Here is a 13,521-nt window from a genome sequence, read left to right on the forward strand (position 1 = left end):
ACATTTTCTCTCGTTATTCAGTAAGTATTTATTATTCGGGAACGTACGACATAGTTAATAAGCGGTTTTCATCCGTAATCAATTCCAACTATGAATGGTTTCTAATCATTATTTGCCGATTGCCAATATTTTGGCTGCATATGCACCTAAATATATTTATACTCAGTCAAATATTCTGATTATGATATGTTTTGAATAAACTTATATACTGCAGTGTACCCTGGGGTCGGGATGCCCTATATAATGTAGACGTGCGACCTCACGGTAGGCCCAGGGCCTAAAATTGAATGCATTAGCACTCACTATGTTGCAGTAGCTAATATTAAATGAGCAGTACCTACTTACCAAATTTAAAAGTGTGCAATACCTACTTATTTGCGGCTTTTTATTTGATTAATAAATAATATTCAATATTGATTATTGAAAATTACTAATTAGCATATTGTATTCGTTAAAAATCCTTAACACTAAAAATAATACCGAGTACCGACCACACCATATTCTAGGCGGCTTATAATAAAATAAGTATATTAACACAAGGTATTTCGTTTTTAATTTTAAAATTTTCAGTCATATAGCCATATAGGTATCTAAGAATTGTATAGAAGATTGTCTTAGATTGTATTTATTATAACTATTTAAGCAAAAACAATTATGCAATGAAGTTATATGTGGCATGTGCACTTCTAGGTCCTATATGACCTATGTTCATTATTTTAAATTTTAAATTTTGGTGTGGAATTGGGTGTGCTGTATTAAAATATCTTAATTTTAGGCCCTGGGTAGGTCCTCGACTGTATGGGCCTTCTCTAAACAATAGCGTATGCAGCTGAATATAGCTTCGGCCACTGGTCAGAGCTAGGTCTAGTCTTTATTCACGCTTGACGGTAACACTAATCTAATTCACTGTTGAACACTAACGTTTGACACGTGTAGGTACCTACCCTCAATTTGTATTTTGTTATGATGCGACTGCGATAATATTCACCAATGGGTATAGATACCAAGAATGCCATTCTTTTCTATGATCAGTGATGACTTTCACGATATTTTACCGGGGACTGGAGAGGATGAACGGCGAGTGATTCTGTCCTGTATCTATTTATATATATATGGATATAGACGATTCCGTGACAATTGTAACAATGGCGGATATATTCTAGTTCTGAAGAGGGAAGGGTAAATTTAAAATCACCAGTCCATTACATCTGAATCCGTGGTTGTAGCCAATATTGTAATAATGTGTAATAATGTGCAGTGGTAAAATACGAGGGTGGAAAATTGCAATCAAATTTGAATTAACTTAGCGAACATTTCCCTAAACATATGCCTTGCCTACTTTAAATAGTACTTTTACATTTAATAACGATAAAAATATGAAAATACAGAGATGCGTGTGTTAAGGAAATGTTAAGATATAGATACTAGACTACCTACATACTAGGTACTGGGTATAGTAGGTAGGTACTAGGTAGTAACTTCACATTAAAAAAAAATAGTATTAAATGATAATTATTTTAATTAAAGATAAATATAATTTATCAAGAAATTAGGATCAAGGCGGCAAGACACAATTACTATTAACATTAAATGAATAACAATTATTTTAACAATCATACATCATAATACTTTTGATATTTATTGTAGGTAATTAAATATAGAGGAGAAGTACTGGCACCATAGTTCCTCCTCCAGTCCTCGATACCACAATAAAAAAAAAAAAAAAAAGGTAATTAAATATAAAGTAAACTATTATAGTTGTATAAAAAATATTCTACAATTAATGTACATCACTAAAATTACTTGAATTTAGATATGCGTGTTTGTACCATTACTTTTATGAAGAAAAATAGCAAAATAATATAATAAACTATTAACTACCATTTAATTCGTTGGATAGGCAGTTGTGTATGAATATTATAAAGATTCAACAACGGTAACCATAGAAACTGGCCGAGACATAAGTATAAGAGAAGAAACAATATTTGAGACCTATAATAAAATTATTATAGTTGAATTACTATTTTATGTACCTACTATTGTACTATGTAAGTATGTAAATAGTTATAGACTTTATTAAAAATATGGAATCATACTTGGACGAGGTAAACAACAACAGAAATATGGGTATAACAACACTATTGGTAGGTTATTACTTATTATATATTATTTAATAACAACTATTAATAATTATATTGTTTCAAAAATGCAGTGATAAAATATGGTAGTAGAATGAAAACCAAATATATAGGTACATATTAACGTTAAGTAGGTAAATACATTTAAAAAATATTTGTACATACAACATACATGAATTATACATGCTTATTTTAATTACAATTTTTTTAAATATTTATTTTAGTAACTTGGTCCATTAAAAAGAAATAATTCTTCACATTCCCTCAACATTTAAAATACAATATTATATTTTAACCAATTTTTACGCTTAGTTATGTATTTATATAATCTACAATATTGTTATACGCTGCACAAGTAAAATACAAACTTACATTACCAAATGTTGGATTTTAAGGAGGATACTGTCAAAAACAGAAATTTGGATCAAATCACTTCACTTAAATTACAAGCTCCTATGTCTGTAAATCGTTTGTGTATGCTGGGTACATATGTGCCAAATTTAGTGGAGCTTGATTTAACAGACAGTTTTCTTCCGTCATTCAGGTTATTTCTACAGTAATAAATTAAGCTAAAGGAAATGTAATTGAAACACAATGTTTCTATACAGAGATTTTGCTTTTAAACTTGATAATTTGAAAGTTCTAAAAGTAGCCTCATGCAACCTAAAGTCATTGGATGGAGTTTGGAACATACCAAATGTAGAAGAGTTATTTGCCTCTGACAATGATATTAGTGACCTAATGCTATGCTCTACACTGGTTAAACTCACCACTCTAGACTTATCTAGGTAGGTAAATTTTATCAAATAGGTATCATATTAAATCTGTTTACTATTTTGAGTTAAGTAAATTTTATAGAAATAAAATCATGGATTTGACAAGGTTACACTTTTTAAACTTTTGCGAACAATTACGATGTTTATCATTGTCGGGATGTCCAGTGGCTAAAGTTGAAAATTTCGAGAAAAATGTCCGCAACATTTTACCAAACTTAAATCATTTTAATGGAAATCAAACTTCAGGTAAGATATTTTATATATTTATTTTATTTAATCTGAATAAAAAGGTATTAATATTGATAATTTTAATAAAAAGAAATTGAACAAGTTAAACCCAAATTGACCATTGAATCAATTGTTTGTGGCAATATTACTGCAGCATTACGAAGTAGAAAAACCAACTACAGTGGAAATAAGGTAACTATAGAACATTTGGTATAGAAAAAAATTCATAACTATATGAGTAGGTAGGTAATAAATAATAATAATTATCAAGATAAATTGTGTATAAAAATTTAATGTTATCTAGTTAATAACACTGCAATAGTGAGAATAAATTATTTAAAGTAAAATGTTTCTAAAAATATACAATCTTTGATAGTTTGATGCAATAGTTTGTTTTATGTAAACACTAACAGGTAACAAAAGTACTTTATTTTATAGGATGTACGGTTTGGAGATATACATAAAGTATCTAATGATGACAAGAAGTAAATAAATGATATTATGGAGTAGAGAACAGTTCTAAATTACAAAACTAGTTTAACATTATGGTATTTTATTAATATAGTGATAAAGTTAAATAAAGTGCACAGATCAAATTCTATGATTACACATATTTTTTTTTTCATTTTCTCAATTTAATCAATGTATAACTTTAATAGTAATAACACAGTCTTCACAATTAATAATAATGTAACAGTTACACATTCAAAACATTATCCAAATTTAATTATACATAAATTGTATCACTAAAAATGTGTAACCTACATATACCCTAATCAAATTCTTCAACGCCTCCTGCATTATCATCTGAATCTTGTTGATCAAAATCAGTCATACGAACATCTTGATCTTCGCCATACTGAATCATTGTGTTAATAGTATATAGTAAACCAGAAATACTTTCCTCATCTTTTATGTTTAATGGTACAAATTGAACAAGACTGTAGTCCTCGATCATTCTACCAATACATTTAGTTAAATACCGATATTTCTTTCCCCAGGTTGTATGATTTTTAACATCAGACAGCAATGCACGAGTATCTGGCTCTAAATAACTAAATTGAACAATTTTATATTAAAAAAAAAAAAAACATAAAAATAAATAAAAATAAATAATTACTTGTCCAAGTGTTTTCTAGCTGTTTTACTAAGTAAATCCATTTTTGAAAGAACATTAACATGCGGAAGTTCTAAGTTAATCATAACTGATAAAGCAGCCATTGTTCCTATGATTTAATTTTACAAAATTAGGTTTTAACAAAATATGTTTAAAAATAATCATAATAATATCATGCAAATATTAAATGCTAATTCATGCAATTCTTAACCACAAGATGAAATCTCACATAGGCAAGATTAAAATGTTTTTTTCACTAATGATAAGCTTAATGAAATGTAATCTAGAGAGTATGACATATTATGCATGATTTATTATAAATTATGCATACATGACAGCAATATGGAAGCAGTGGTGCCGAACCTATAACCCAAGAGAGGCGACCGCCCACCATTTTATTCTGTGGGTGAGGGTCCAGGGTACTCAACTGTATAGCAACTCCAATTTAATTTTAGTTTGTCACCACTGGTTGGAAGGGATAAACATAATAATGTTTTAAAAAATATAACCTTATATTTATCAGCTCTTTTACTGTACAAGTTATTATAGGCATATTATTTAGACAGTATGCAAATTTGAAATTGAGCATGACCAATCTAATGATAACCCACTCCTCCTTTTGGGCCATACCTATAATGGGTGGGTCGTGGGTATGCTACCCAAGTAGTATTTAAAAAATGTTTCGTAACATTTTAACAAGTAGGATCTCCCCTAAACAAATATTTTAGCTGGTAACAATTGTTTATCGGATGATAAATTAATCTAAATATAATATTGTAGATTTTTAATGTTTTATTAAAAAACTGAAAATAATTAAACCAGTTTTTTTAAATTAACAAAATAACAAAACAGTTATAAACTGCTTTATTTTATATTTTAAATGTTATTAGTTGCTTTCTTACATTTAAAGGGCTTTTGTTATTATTAATATAACTTTAAAATCTAAACCCTATTAATAAAGTTTTATATATTACCAGAAATGAACTTTGGTCCATCTACCATAAACTGAGAATCGATCAACATAACTGAACACACATTGAATCCCCAGTTTTGGAGTAATTCTGCCAGTTGTTTAACAGTTTTCATATGAGTATATAGTTCTATTTGTCCGGGCAAATCAAATAGAATATAGTCATCATCGTCTTCACCCAACTGTTCCCTAAGCCAATCTTGATTTTCTATTAAATATCTATAAGTCAAATAATATTTTGTTAAGATAAAATACTTAACCTGTAGTAGGTACCTAATATTTTACTTACTCCATACAAAATACTAATCCTCCATTGGGTCCAAAATGCAATATTTCATCATCCATAGCATCATCAACGTGAATCAATTCACGTATATCAACAGTTGGAGAATACTTGAAACGTTCAGCTGCTGGATCCAAATTAACTATCATCACTGAATTTTTTTCATTTTCGATATGTTCTGCTACAGCTGAACAATATGTGGACTGAATAAACATACAATTAATTATTATAATACATAATTATGTAGTGATTTAATAAGACCACAAGGATTATTTATGACAGAAAATGTGTATAAAAACTAAACGTTTGTTGTTAAAACAATAAGAAATTTTGATTATTTCCAATTTTGTAAAGAGATAATAGGACAAAGGGTGGTTTGTTGAAGAGATTTATTTCCTCAACAATTTTAAAATCATAGTACTTGGTATGTTTACAAACAATACTGTAATAACAAAAATACATAAAGAAACTGCTATGGCTGCAAACAAAAAAAAAATACAAAAATTCAAGTTCAAATACTCAAATAGATGAGGATAATAAACATTTTTCTAAATTAATAAAATAATACATAGATTAGCACTATAAATTATAAAATTTACCTTTCCGCTCCCGGCTGGTCCCATCACCAACTGAGCATACCTCATTGTTTATATTGATGTAACTTAATTTATACAACAAATACCTAAATATTAAATTAATTATTTTTATAGGTAACTAAAATTTAAATTTATTAAATCAAAATAATAAAAATTACGTTTAATCTAAAGGGATAAAAAATAAAAGATAATAAATAATTCTAGTATAATATTAATTATAATTATTAATACCTACAACTATTACAATAATTATTAAATCAAAATATCAAAATTACTAGACTATAATAGCGACTATCTTATAGTTTATACTATTAGACTTAAATCGTGGTGGCTAGTGCAACAACTACTAGGACAATATTATAGTTATTTTCGATTCTTATATTTTGTAGTGCATTTGTGCATTAGTGTTAAGCTGATAAGTGATAACAAGATTGTTTTGCACAGACTCGTATTAATTGTTCCACAAAACATTCATTCCAAGGGACTTGATTGAAATCCAAGATTGTAACTTTTTCCTTTAAATTAAAAGGTTTTATTTAAACTTCTCATAAGAATAATTATTTAAGCTACTACCATAGAACAATACGAGTAACATCTTAGCCACGAAAAGTGATTACTCCGATTATAGCATGGACATATAATAGAATATATTATTTCTATGGTGACATTCTTTAATATCTATATAGTCGAAAAACTCCAAAATGCTTAACTTTTTCTATATTTATTTGGAATAGAAGCTGCATTAGATCGTGATTTTAAATTTAAACTACTCTACTACCACAGAATAGATGAAATTTCATCCTGTGCTAATACTATATAATTCCATAACCTCAAAAAACGTCGTAGGGCAGCGCTCAATGACACAGTGGCAAAATTTGGAAATTAATTCGTTGATAATGTCCAACCCATATATATATTAATATTACTGTTTACTATTTTGTTTCATAAATCATAATAACAGTTTACACTCTACGGTTTACACTTTACAGTCCCGCACTCCCGCGATCAAGACGTTTTTATACAAAGCGGCCTGTTATCAAAATTGAAAATATTTTTTTTTAACTTAAAACTACCTATAATTTCAAAAACGTCATGTCTATGTTTAATTTAAGTGGTTTTACTCCGGCGAATAACGCAGGAAATGCAGCAACGTAAGCATATTTATTTTATTTATTTATACTATTTTTAAATACATGCATAAACGCTAAAACACTTTAGCACTTTAGCACTTTAACACTGTCTTCAAATATTTACCATAATATGTTTAGCAATTTCAGGTACTTTTAAATCATAAATGTATAATATGTTTATAAATAATTTAATAACACTAAATATGTACATTGTTGATAAGGGTTATTTAATTTGTTATTAAAAATTGCAGATTATGAAATACCTACATAATATACTGTTTGCAATGTTTTGTGTAATTCCTATTTTTAAATTGTTATATTTTTAATTTTATAATAATTAATTAATCTAATCAATTTTCAACAGTCCTCAATTTGGATTTGGAACATCGCTAGGAAGTTGGCCATCATCATCAACATCATCGACCACAACTACTTTTGGTAACTTAGGGGCCACTAATAATAAGCCTGCTACAAATACACAATTTCCTTCATTTGGTAATGTAGGTGCTCCTACAACTTCATTAACATTTGGAGCTAATCCTACATTAGCAACAACTACAACTAAACCAGGTAATGAACTGATCATTGTAAAGAAAAAAAAAATTATTCTAATTTTAATTATTTAGGATTTTCTCTTGGTAACAATGCAGCTTCAAATGTTCCATTAAATCTTTCTTTTGGCTCAACTGCAACTACAGCTGCTACAACTGCTTCTCCGTTTTCACTTGGAACTACAGCATTGAATGCCAAACCTACAGCAACTCTTACTGGTACACAATTAACATTAGGAACAACTGCTAATGTTACTACTTCTGCTGCTCCTGGTTAGTTATAACTTAACTTAATTAATATATTAAATACACATCAAAAATATGTAAACTTTTTTTATCTACATAGTATAATGACAATGTTTTAAAGAAATAATGCAGTGGTGTCATTTCAGTATTTAATATGAGAGGGCAAATGTTTTGACCAACCAACGATTTAATTTTAAAAAAGGTACTCTCCGGTTGTTGACTACCTTGTTTTTGACAACATCACAATCCTGTTATCTAAGACTACCAATAAAACAGCTAACAAGCTAATTCACAATTATATATTTATCTCAATAGTATTCACATTTTACAAAACTTTTTATTACGTTTGAGACAGAACTAGACTCATTTTATAGCAAAAAAGATGTGGGGAGCCAAATAATTGTGGTACCTACCTGAGTCCTCAGTGGCATAATTTTAGATTTTTCTCAAGTGGTCGTGAAACAGAATTTCTAAATTGTAATAGAAATATTGAAAAATTTTAAATACTTACTGTTATTTAATAGAGGTTTTTTAGAAATTATGGCTAAATTTAATAGTAATTATTTTGTTTTTAGAATTTATATTGTATCAGAAAACCAACGCGTCAATATTTCAAACTAAAAACTATAAATAATAATTACTATTATGACAATAATTTTCTAGTATCTGCACAATATTGTTATATTTTTTCACCAACAATTGACTCTTTAAATCAGATGGGTGCAAATGCCCACCTTGCTACCCCTCAAATAATGCTACTGGAGTGATGAAAAAAAAACTTTTAAAATGTATCACTGACTTTTGATTATTCTTTTATAAATTAAAAATCAATTTCTCCAAAAATATGTCACTAAACTTTAATAAAAAATTAATATTAATTAATTATCATTTTTTAGTTTCTCGTGGTCTTGGTGGTCTAGATACAACTTCAAATATAAACCAAGGTACATTGTTAATTTTAAATTTATACATTTTTATATTAAATTAATCTGTGTTTTTATTAATGAAATATTTAGCACAAAATAAAGCTGTACCTGCTCTTGAAATGCCTGTGCCCAATGAAATTTTACAATTAGTCAATAATTTAAAGCAAGTATTTTATCTTAAAGCATTAATGGTATAATTATTTAAAAACAATCATTATGTTGATACTTAAATAATATCTGTTAATATATTATGTATCTATATTTAGTTATACAACAATTAATTAAAGATATGTTTTGCATATTGTATGTGGAAGTGTGTTTTAATTTTCATAATTGTTTATGCCGTAGCGATAAATGAGTTAAATTGTTGAGTTTTAGCTTTGATCAGATATTAATGCGTGCAAAAGTGTATATCAATGATAGATGAGATGTGTCGTGTATCATCAACACAATCAAATATACAATACTGTGTTAAAATATGCCTAATGAAGTATTTTAACCTTCTTTACAGAGATTTTCTCAAGCAACAAAAAACAATGAGCACTGAATTGGCACGCATGTCATCTAAAGGTTCAAATGAAGTCGCAGGAGATATAACATTGTGTCAAAAAAATTTACAGTTTATAGAACATAATTTAGATAAACAAAAAACATCTGTTGAAAAGTTAAAATATGAAACTAATAAGGTATTTATACAAAATATTTAGTTTATATTAATTTAAAATAAAAGGTGATTTTTATTTTGAGTAATTATTTATACAATAGTGTTTACAAGATTTTGAAATTGCTCAACGTAATCATGACCATCCAGCAATGGTTCAAACAGATATGGAATCTAATATCAAATACTTTGCTGAGCTTATCAAATCATTACAAGAGAAAGGAAACATATTAAAAAATGAAATTGAAAATACTCAACAATATTTAGCAACATTGCCTTATAATAACAATGTCACGGTAGATGGTATGTTCAAATTTCTTTAAATAAGTATCATTTGGTTTTAAACTAAATTTTATATTAGAGTTGAGAAGAATCGGGGAAATGTATTACAAGAATGTAATTGCATTAGCTGGTCATTTGCATGGTATACACAATGAAGTTCAAGTGTTAAAAGCAAGGCATTTGTCTTTTCGAAGAGAAATTTTGAATGATAATACAAATATTTTTCAATTGAATCAAAATCCAAGTTCATCTAGTTTCTTTACATCTCGTCCGGATACTACTGGTCCTAATCCATTTTTAGGGTTAAGTAAGTAAATAATACAAACATTTAAAAATTTGATTTCTTATGTATGTGTGTGTTTAACTATGAAATTTGTATTTTATTAGATATAACAGCTTCAGCAGCACTTAACTTAGGAACGTTTGGATTAGACCAGCCTGGTGCTCTTCAAAACCAAGGTTTGTACAGATCAATGTGAATTAGTTCTGATAATAATATATTTGTGGTTATTTTAACGCCGACCATTTGAAAATGTTTTATCTTAAAGAGACATTACAGTGCCATTTGCTGTATATAAACGTGATCTGCTGAGCATACGATTTACTATGTTACGCACTTGTAAGACGGAGATAACAAATATCACTGTAACGTCCCCTTAATATATATATATTTTTTTATTGACTTATATAGTATACGATATATTATATCATATTCAAAATGAAATTAAGTTCTAAATATTTAAAGTATAAAAAACCAGGTTATTGACTAAAATACATATTCCTAACCATTAATTTTGTCTTAAAATGCTTGTTGTTTTAATGTTCAAGCTGTTTAAGGTTTATTTCAAATATAGAGATGTTTTAAAAACATAAATACATGAATAAAAGTAAAAAATAAATTATTTTTGAATTGTAAAATATTTACAGATTCAACTAGCGTGCGATCAAATTTTGGATAAAATTCATTATTCGGAAATGAACACTCAACCAAATAATACAACACAATTTCAAGGTTTCTTTCCTAGCCATGAATAACAGTTAACATAATATGTTAAGTAAGAGTAAAAACTACGTTTTATTTTTACTTAATTATAACTTTTCTGTTATATTTTGATTATTTTAAAATAAACGATGATGCTACATTAATTTGTTAGCAATGTATTTGATCACTAAATTGTTAAAACTTTATTGTATTCAATTTTTTTAAAGTATAATTAAATATATATTTTATAGCAAATCAATTTTTTTCATTTGATTCAATAGTTTAATTCAACATTAATGGTTATCATTGTCAATTTAAATTAGGCTAACCATTTTTTAATAATTTCATGATATCTATAATTAATGAAAATTGGAATGTTTCGTTTCTATGATTTTTAGTTTTTAAATTACTACAAAATAACTGCACAATACACCAGTGGCGTGCCGAACAGTCATTTTTTGAGGCAATCGCCTCAAGGGAAATTTGGGTGGGTGGGTGGGTGTGTTAGTATAGATGTGCAACTTGTACCTAAAAAAACTTAATAATATTTATTATTTTGAATAATAAAAAAAAATAGCGAAAAAACTGTTGGTGGTGGGGAGGGGTTGATCAAATTGTATAGTTTGCCTCAGGTTTGCTTGTCAGTTCGGCACGCCACTGGAATACACTATTTTTCTGGAATTAAATTAGACTAATCTATCAATTTTATACATATCACACAACTTTCACTTCTATAATAAAAGGCTACTGAGATTACCTAGATTCTGAATTAGGGTTGTATATATCAAATTTGACCAAGGATTCTGGTTAAAGACATAATGGATACAAAATGTTCAAATACAGCTCTACCTGTTATATTATTATAATAAATGTTTGGTAACCAAAAAGTTAGTCTACACTCAGAACCATTATTCATTGAATTCAAGTTTGAAACATTCGTTAAACAGGAGTCAGTGGCACCAAACACAGGGTACTGGGTATATTTTTTTAGGCGGTGGGTAGTAGGTGGTAGTTACCGTGGCTTGTGGTGTATGGTTACTAAGTATTAAAATAATTTTGTGAACAGGACAGCCAGGGGCGCCATTTTTTTTTGGGGGGGCAGGGTGTGCACTCGTACACCCTGTAATTTTGTTATCCACAATTGGCCTAGGCCTAATTAATAATATGGCCAGATGGCCTTCAGTTTGCCAATCTTTAATTGTGCATGCACCGCAGCTATTCACTAATAATCATAAATAATATTATAATATTGTGTTCTTTAATTTGATAATTGATAAATTGATATCAGTATCACTTTATCCACTGGCACACACAAATATGTGTAAATGGTAAGTGGCTACTGACAGGGGCGGACTGGCTATTTTTGGCCCAGGGTGCAAAATTAATTAGGGGCCCGTAATTTTTTTTCAAACCTACCTAAATTAGGAAAGAGCCCTTAGTTTTATAAGTAAACATAAAAAAAAAAAATTGAGAATAACATATTGTTTATTTGTAGAGATGTTGAAATATGTTATTTTATTTTTATTTTGTTTAATACCGTATTATACCAGTATTATACCGTATACCGACTGTGGTAATCGGAGGCCCGGATCATAAATACAAACGGGGGCCCGGGGTGCTACTTGGTGTATAGCACCCTGGGTCATTCCGCCCCTGGTTACTGTTAGACAAAAGACATAATAATAATAATATGCATCAATCTAAAAATATCTTTACTATACACTATGTATGAACGGTAAAATGTAAAGTGTTAACTATAAAAATATGTTTTTGATACTGTAATGAATCTGTAATGAAAAACTGAAAACACTAGAAACGTTTTTTTAACGATTGGCCTGGAGGTGGGAAAAAATTGGCCTCTTTAATTGTTTGCACACCTTAAAAAAAAACTGAAATGGCGCCCCTGGGACAGCGTAATTAGTTAATAACCGATAAAAAAAAATCAAAACCGAAATTGAAATCGGAAAAACATAAACGAAATCAGAACAAGTAAACACCGAAATCAAAATCGGAAAAAATAAATACCGATACCCGAAATCGAAAATAATATTTTCAGTTTCAAGCCCTGAAAATAACATAATCAAATCAAACAATGGAATGGATCAAATAAAAATGGTAAATGATAATTATGAAAAATGGTAATAAAAATTGCAGTATCTTCTATTATTAATGAAAACATTTTAAGAGAAGTCTAGGAATCTAGGACATTTAACACCCGAGACATAGACATCCAATAATAGGACAATTGACACCAAATATAAATGCATATATAATACAGTATAATAATTAATAATCAAGTTTATTCCTAAAAAATCTAATAAATTTAGTACCTAATTAATATAAACATAAATAAATAATAATAATGTGCAGAAAGTCTGATATTGACAAAACCGCCGGGTGTCAATTGTCCGTATACCGAAACCTAGGTAAACTCGTTACTTATTTAAATGGGATTATTTCTACCATAGTTAATGTTGTGGAATAGAACAACAAAGAAAGATTTTATCGTCAATAATTTAAAAATATTGAAAAATTAGTACTTTCTTATGTCCAATAATAACTCAAAAAAGAGTAGAATATTTTGAATGGTGAATAGAAAATGGTATCATAGGCGCAACTAGGGGGGTGCTTGGGG

General features: G+C 28.4%; 3 protein-coding genes across 6 annotated transcripts; 2 read left to right on the forward strand and 1 right to left on the reverse strand.

Moving 5' to 3' along the window:
• The first annotated feature begins 668 nt into the window (after positions 1 to 668).
• Positions 669 to 3,685, forward strand: LOC107884077. The gene is made up of 6 exons (XM_016805514.2): positions 669 to 2,144; positions 2,534 to 2,682; positions 2,747 to 2,926; positions 2,997 to 3,160; positions 3,234 to 3,334; positions 3,581 to 3,685. The coding sequence occupies exons 1-6, from the start codon at positions 2,085 to 2,087 to the stop codon at positions 3,629 to 3,631; spliced, it is 705 nt and encodes a 234-aa protein (XP_016661003.1). The 5' UTR covers positions 669 to 2,084; the 3' UTR covers positions 3,632 to 3,685.
• Positions 3,686 to 3,772: 87 nt separating this feature from the next.
• Positions 3,773 to 6,900, reverse strand: LOC100164211 (GPN-loop GTPase 3). Of its 3 annotated transcripts, XM_008186182.3 has the most exons (7): positions 6,682 to 6,900; positions 6,555 to 6,623; positions 6,112 to 6,194; positions 5,519 to 5,715; positions 5,234 to 5,448; positions 4,263 to 4,368; positions 3,773 to 4,197 (listed from the first exon to the last, which is right to left on the reverse strand). In XM_008186182.3, exons 3-7 carry the CDS (start codon positions 6,154 to 6,156, stop codon positions 3,915 to 3,917), a joined length of 846 nt encoding a protein of 281 aa, XP_008184404.1. In that variant the 5' UTR covers positions 6,157 to 6,194; positions 6,555 to 6,623; positions 6,682 to 6,900; the 3' UTR covers positions 3,773 to 3,914. The 3 variants fall into 3 exon arrangements, with proteins under 3 accessions (XP_008184404.1, XP_029346935.1, XP_016660999.1); XM_029491075.1 differs by having other exon boundaries at positions 6,555 to 6,900; XM_016805510.2 differs by having other exon boundaries at positions 6,112 to 6,623; positions 6,682 to 6,899.
• Positions 6,901 to 7,010: 110 nt separating this feature from the next.
• Positions 7,011 to 11,078, forward strand: LOC100166248 (probable nucleoporin Nup58). 2 transcript variants are annotated; one of them, XM_029491074.1, is made up of 11 exons: positions 7,053 to 7,259; positions 7,603 to 7,676; positions 7,743 to 7,808; positions 7,865 to 8,062; positions 8,932 to 8,979; positions 9,052 to 9,124; positions 9,473 to 9,647; positions 9,727 to 9,925; positions 9,984 to 10,211; positions 10,292 to 10,363; positions 10,832 to 11,078. In XM_029491074.1, exons 1-11 carry the CDS (start codon positions 7,201 to 7,203, stop codon positions 10,861 to 10,863), a joined length of 1,224 nt encoding a protein of 407 aa, XP_029346934.1. In that variant the 5' UTR covers positions 7,053 to 7,200; the 3' UTR covers positions 10,864 to 11,078. The 2 variants fall into 2 exon arrangements, with proteins under 2 accessions (XP_008184402.1, XP_029346934.1); XM_008186180.2 differs by having other exon boundaries at positions 7,011 to 7,259; positions 7,603 to 7,808.
• Positions 11,079 to 13,521: the final 2,443 nt, after the last annotated feature.

The sequence above is a fragment of the Acyrthosiphon pisum genome, chromosome A3 (genome assembly GCF_005508785.2).
Source record: "Acyrthosiphon pisum isolate AL4f chromosome A3, pea_aphid_22Mar2018_4r6ur, whole genome shotgun sequence".
Taxonomy (NCBI): domain Eukaryota; kingdom Metazoa; phylum Arthropoda; class Insecta; order Hemiptera; family Aphididae; genus Acyrthosiphon; species Acyrthosiphon pisum.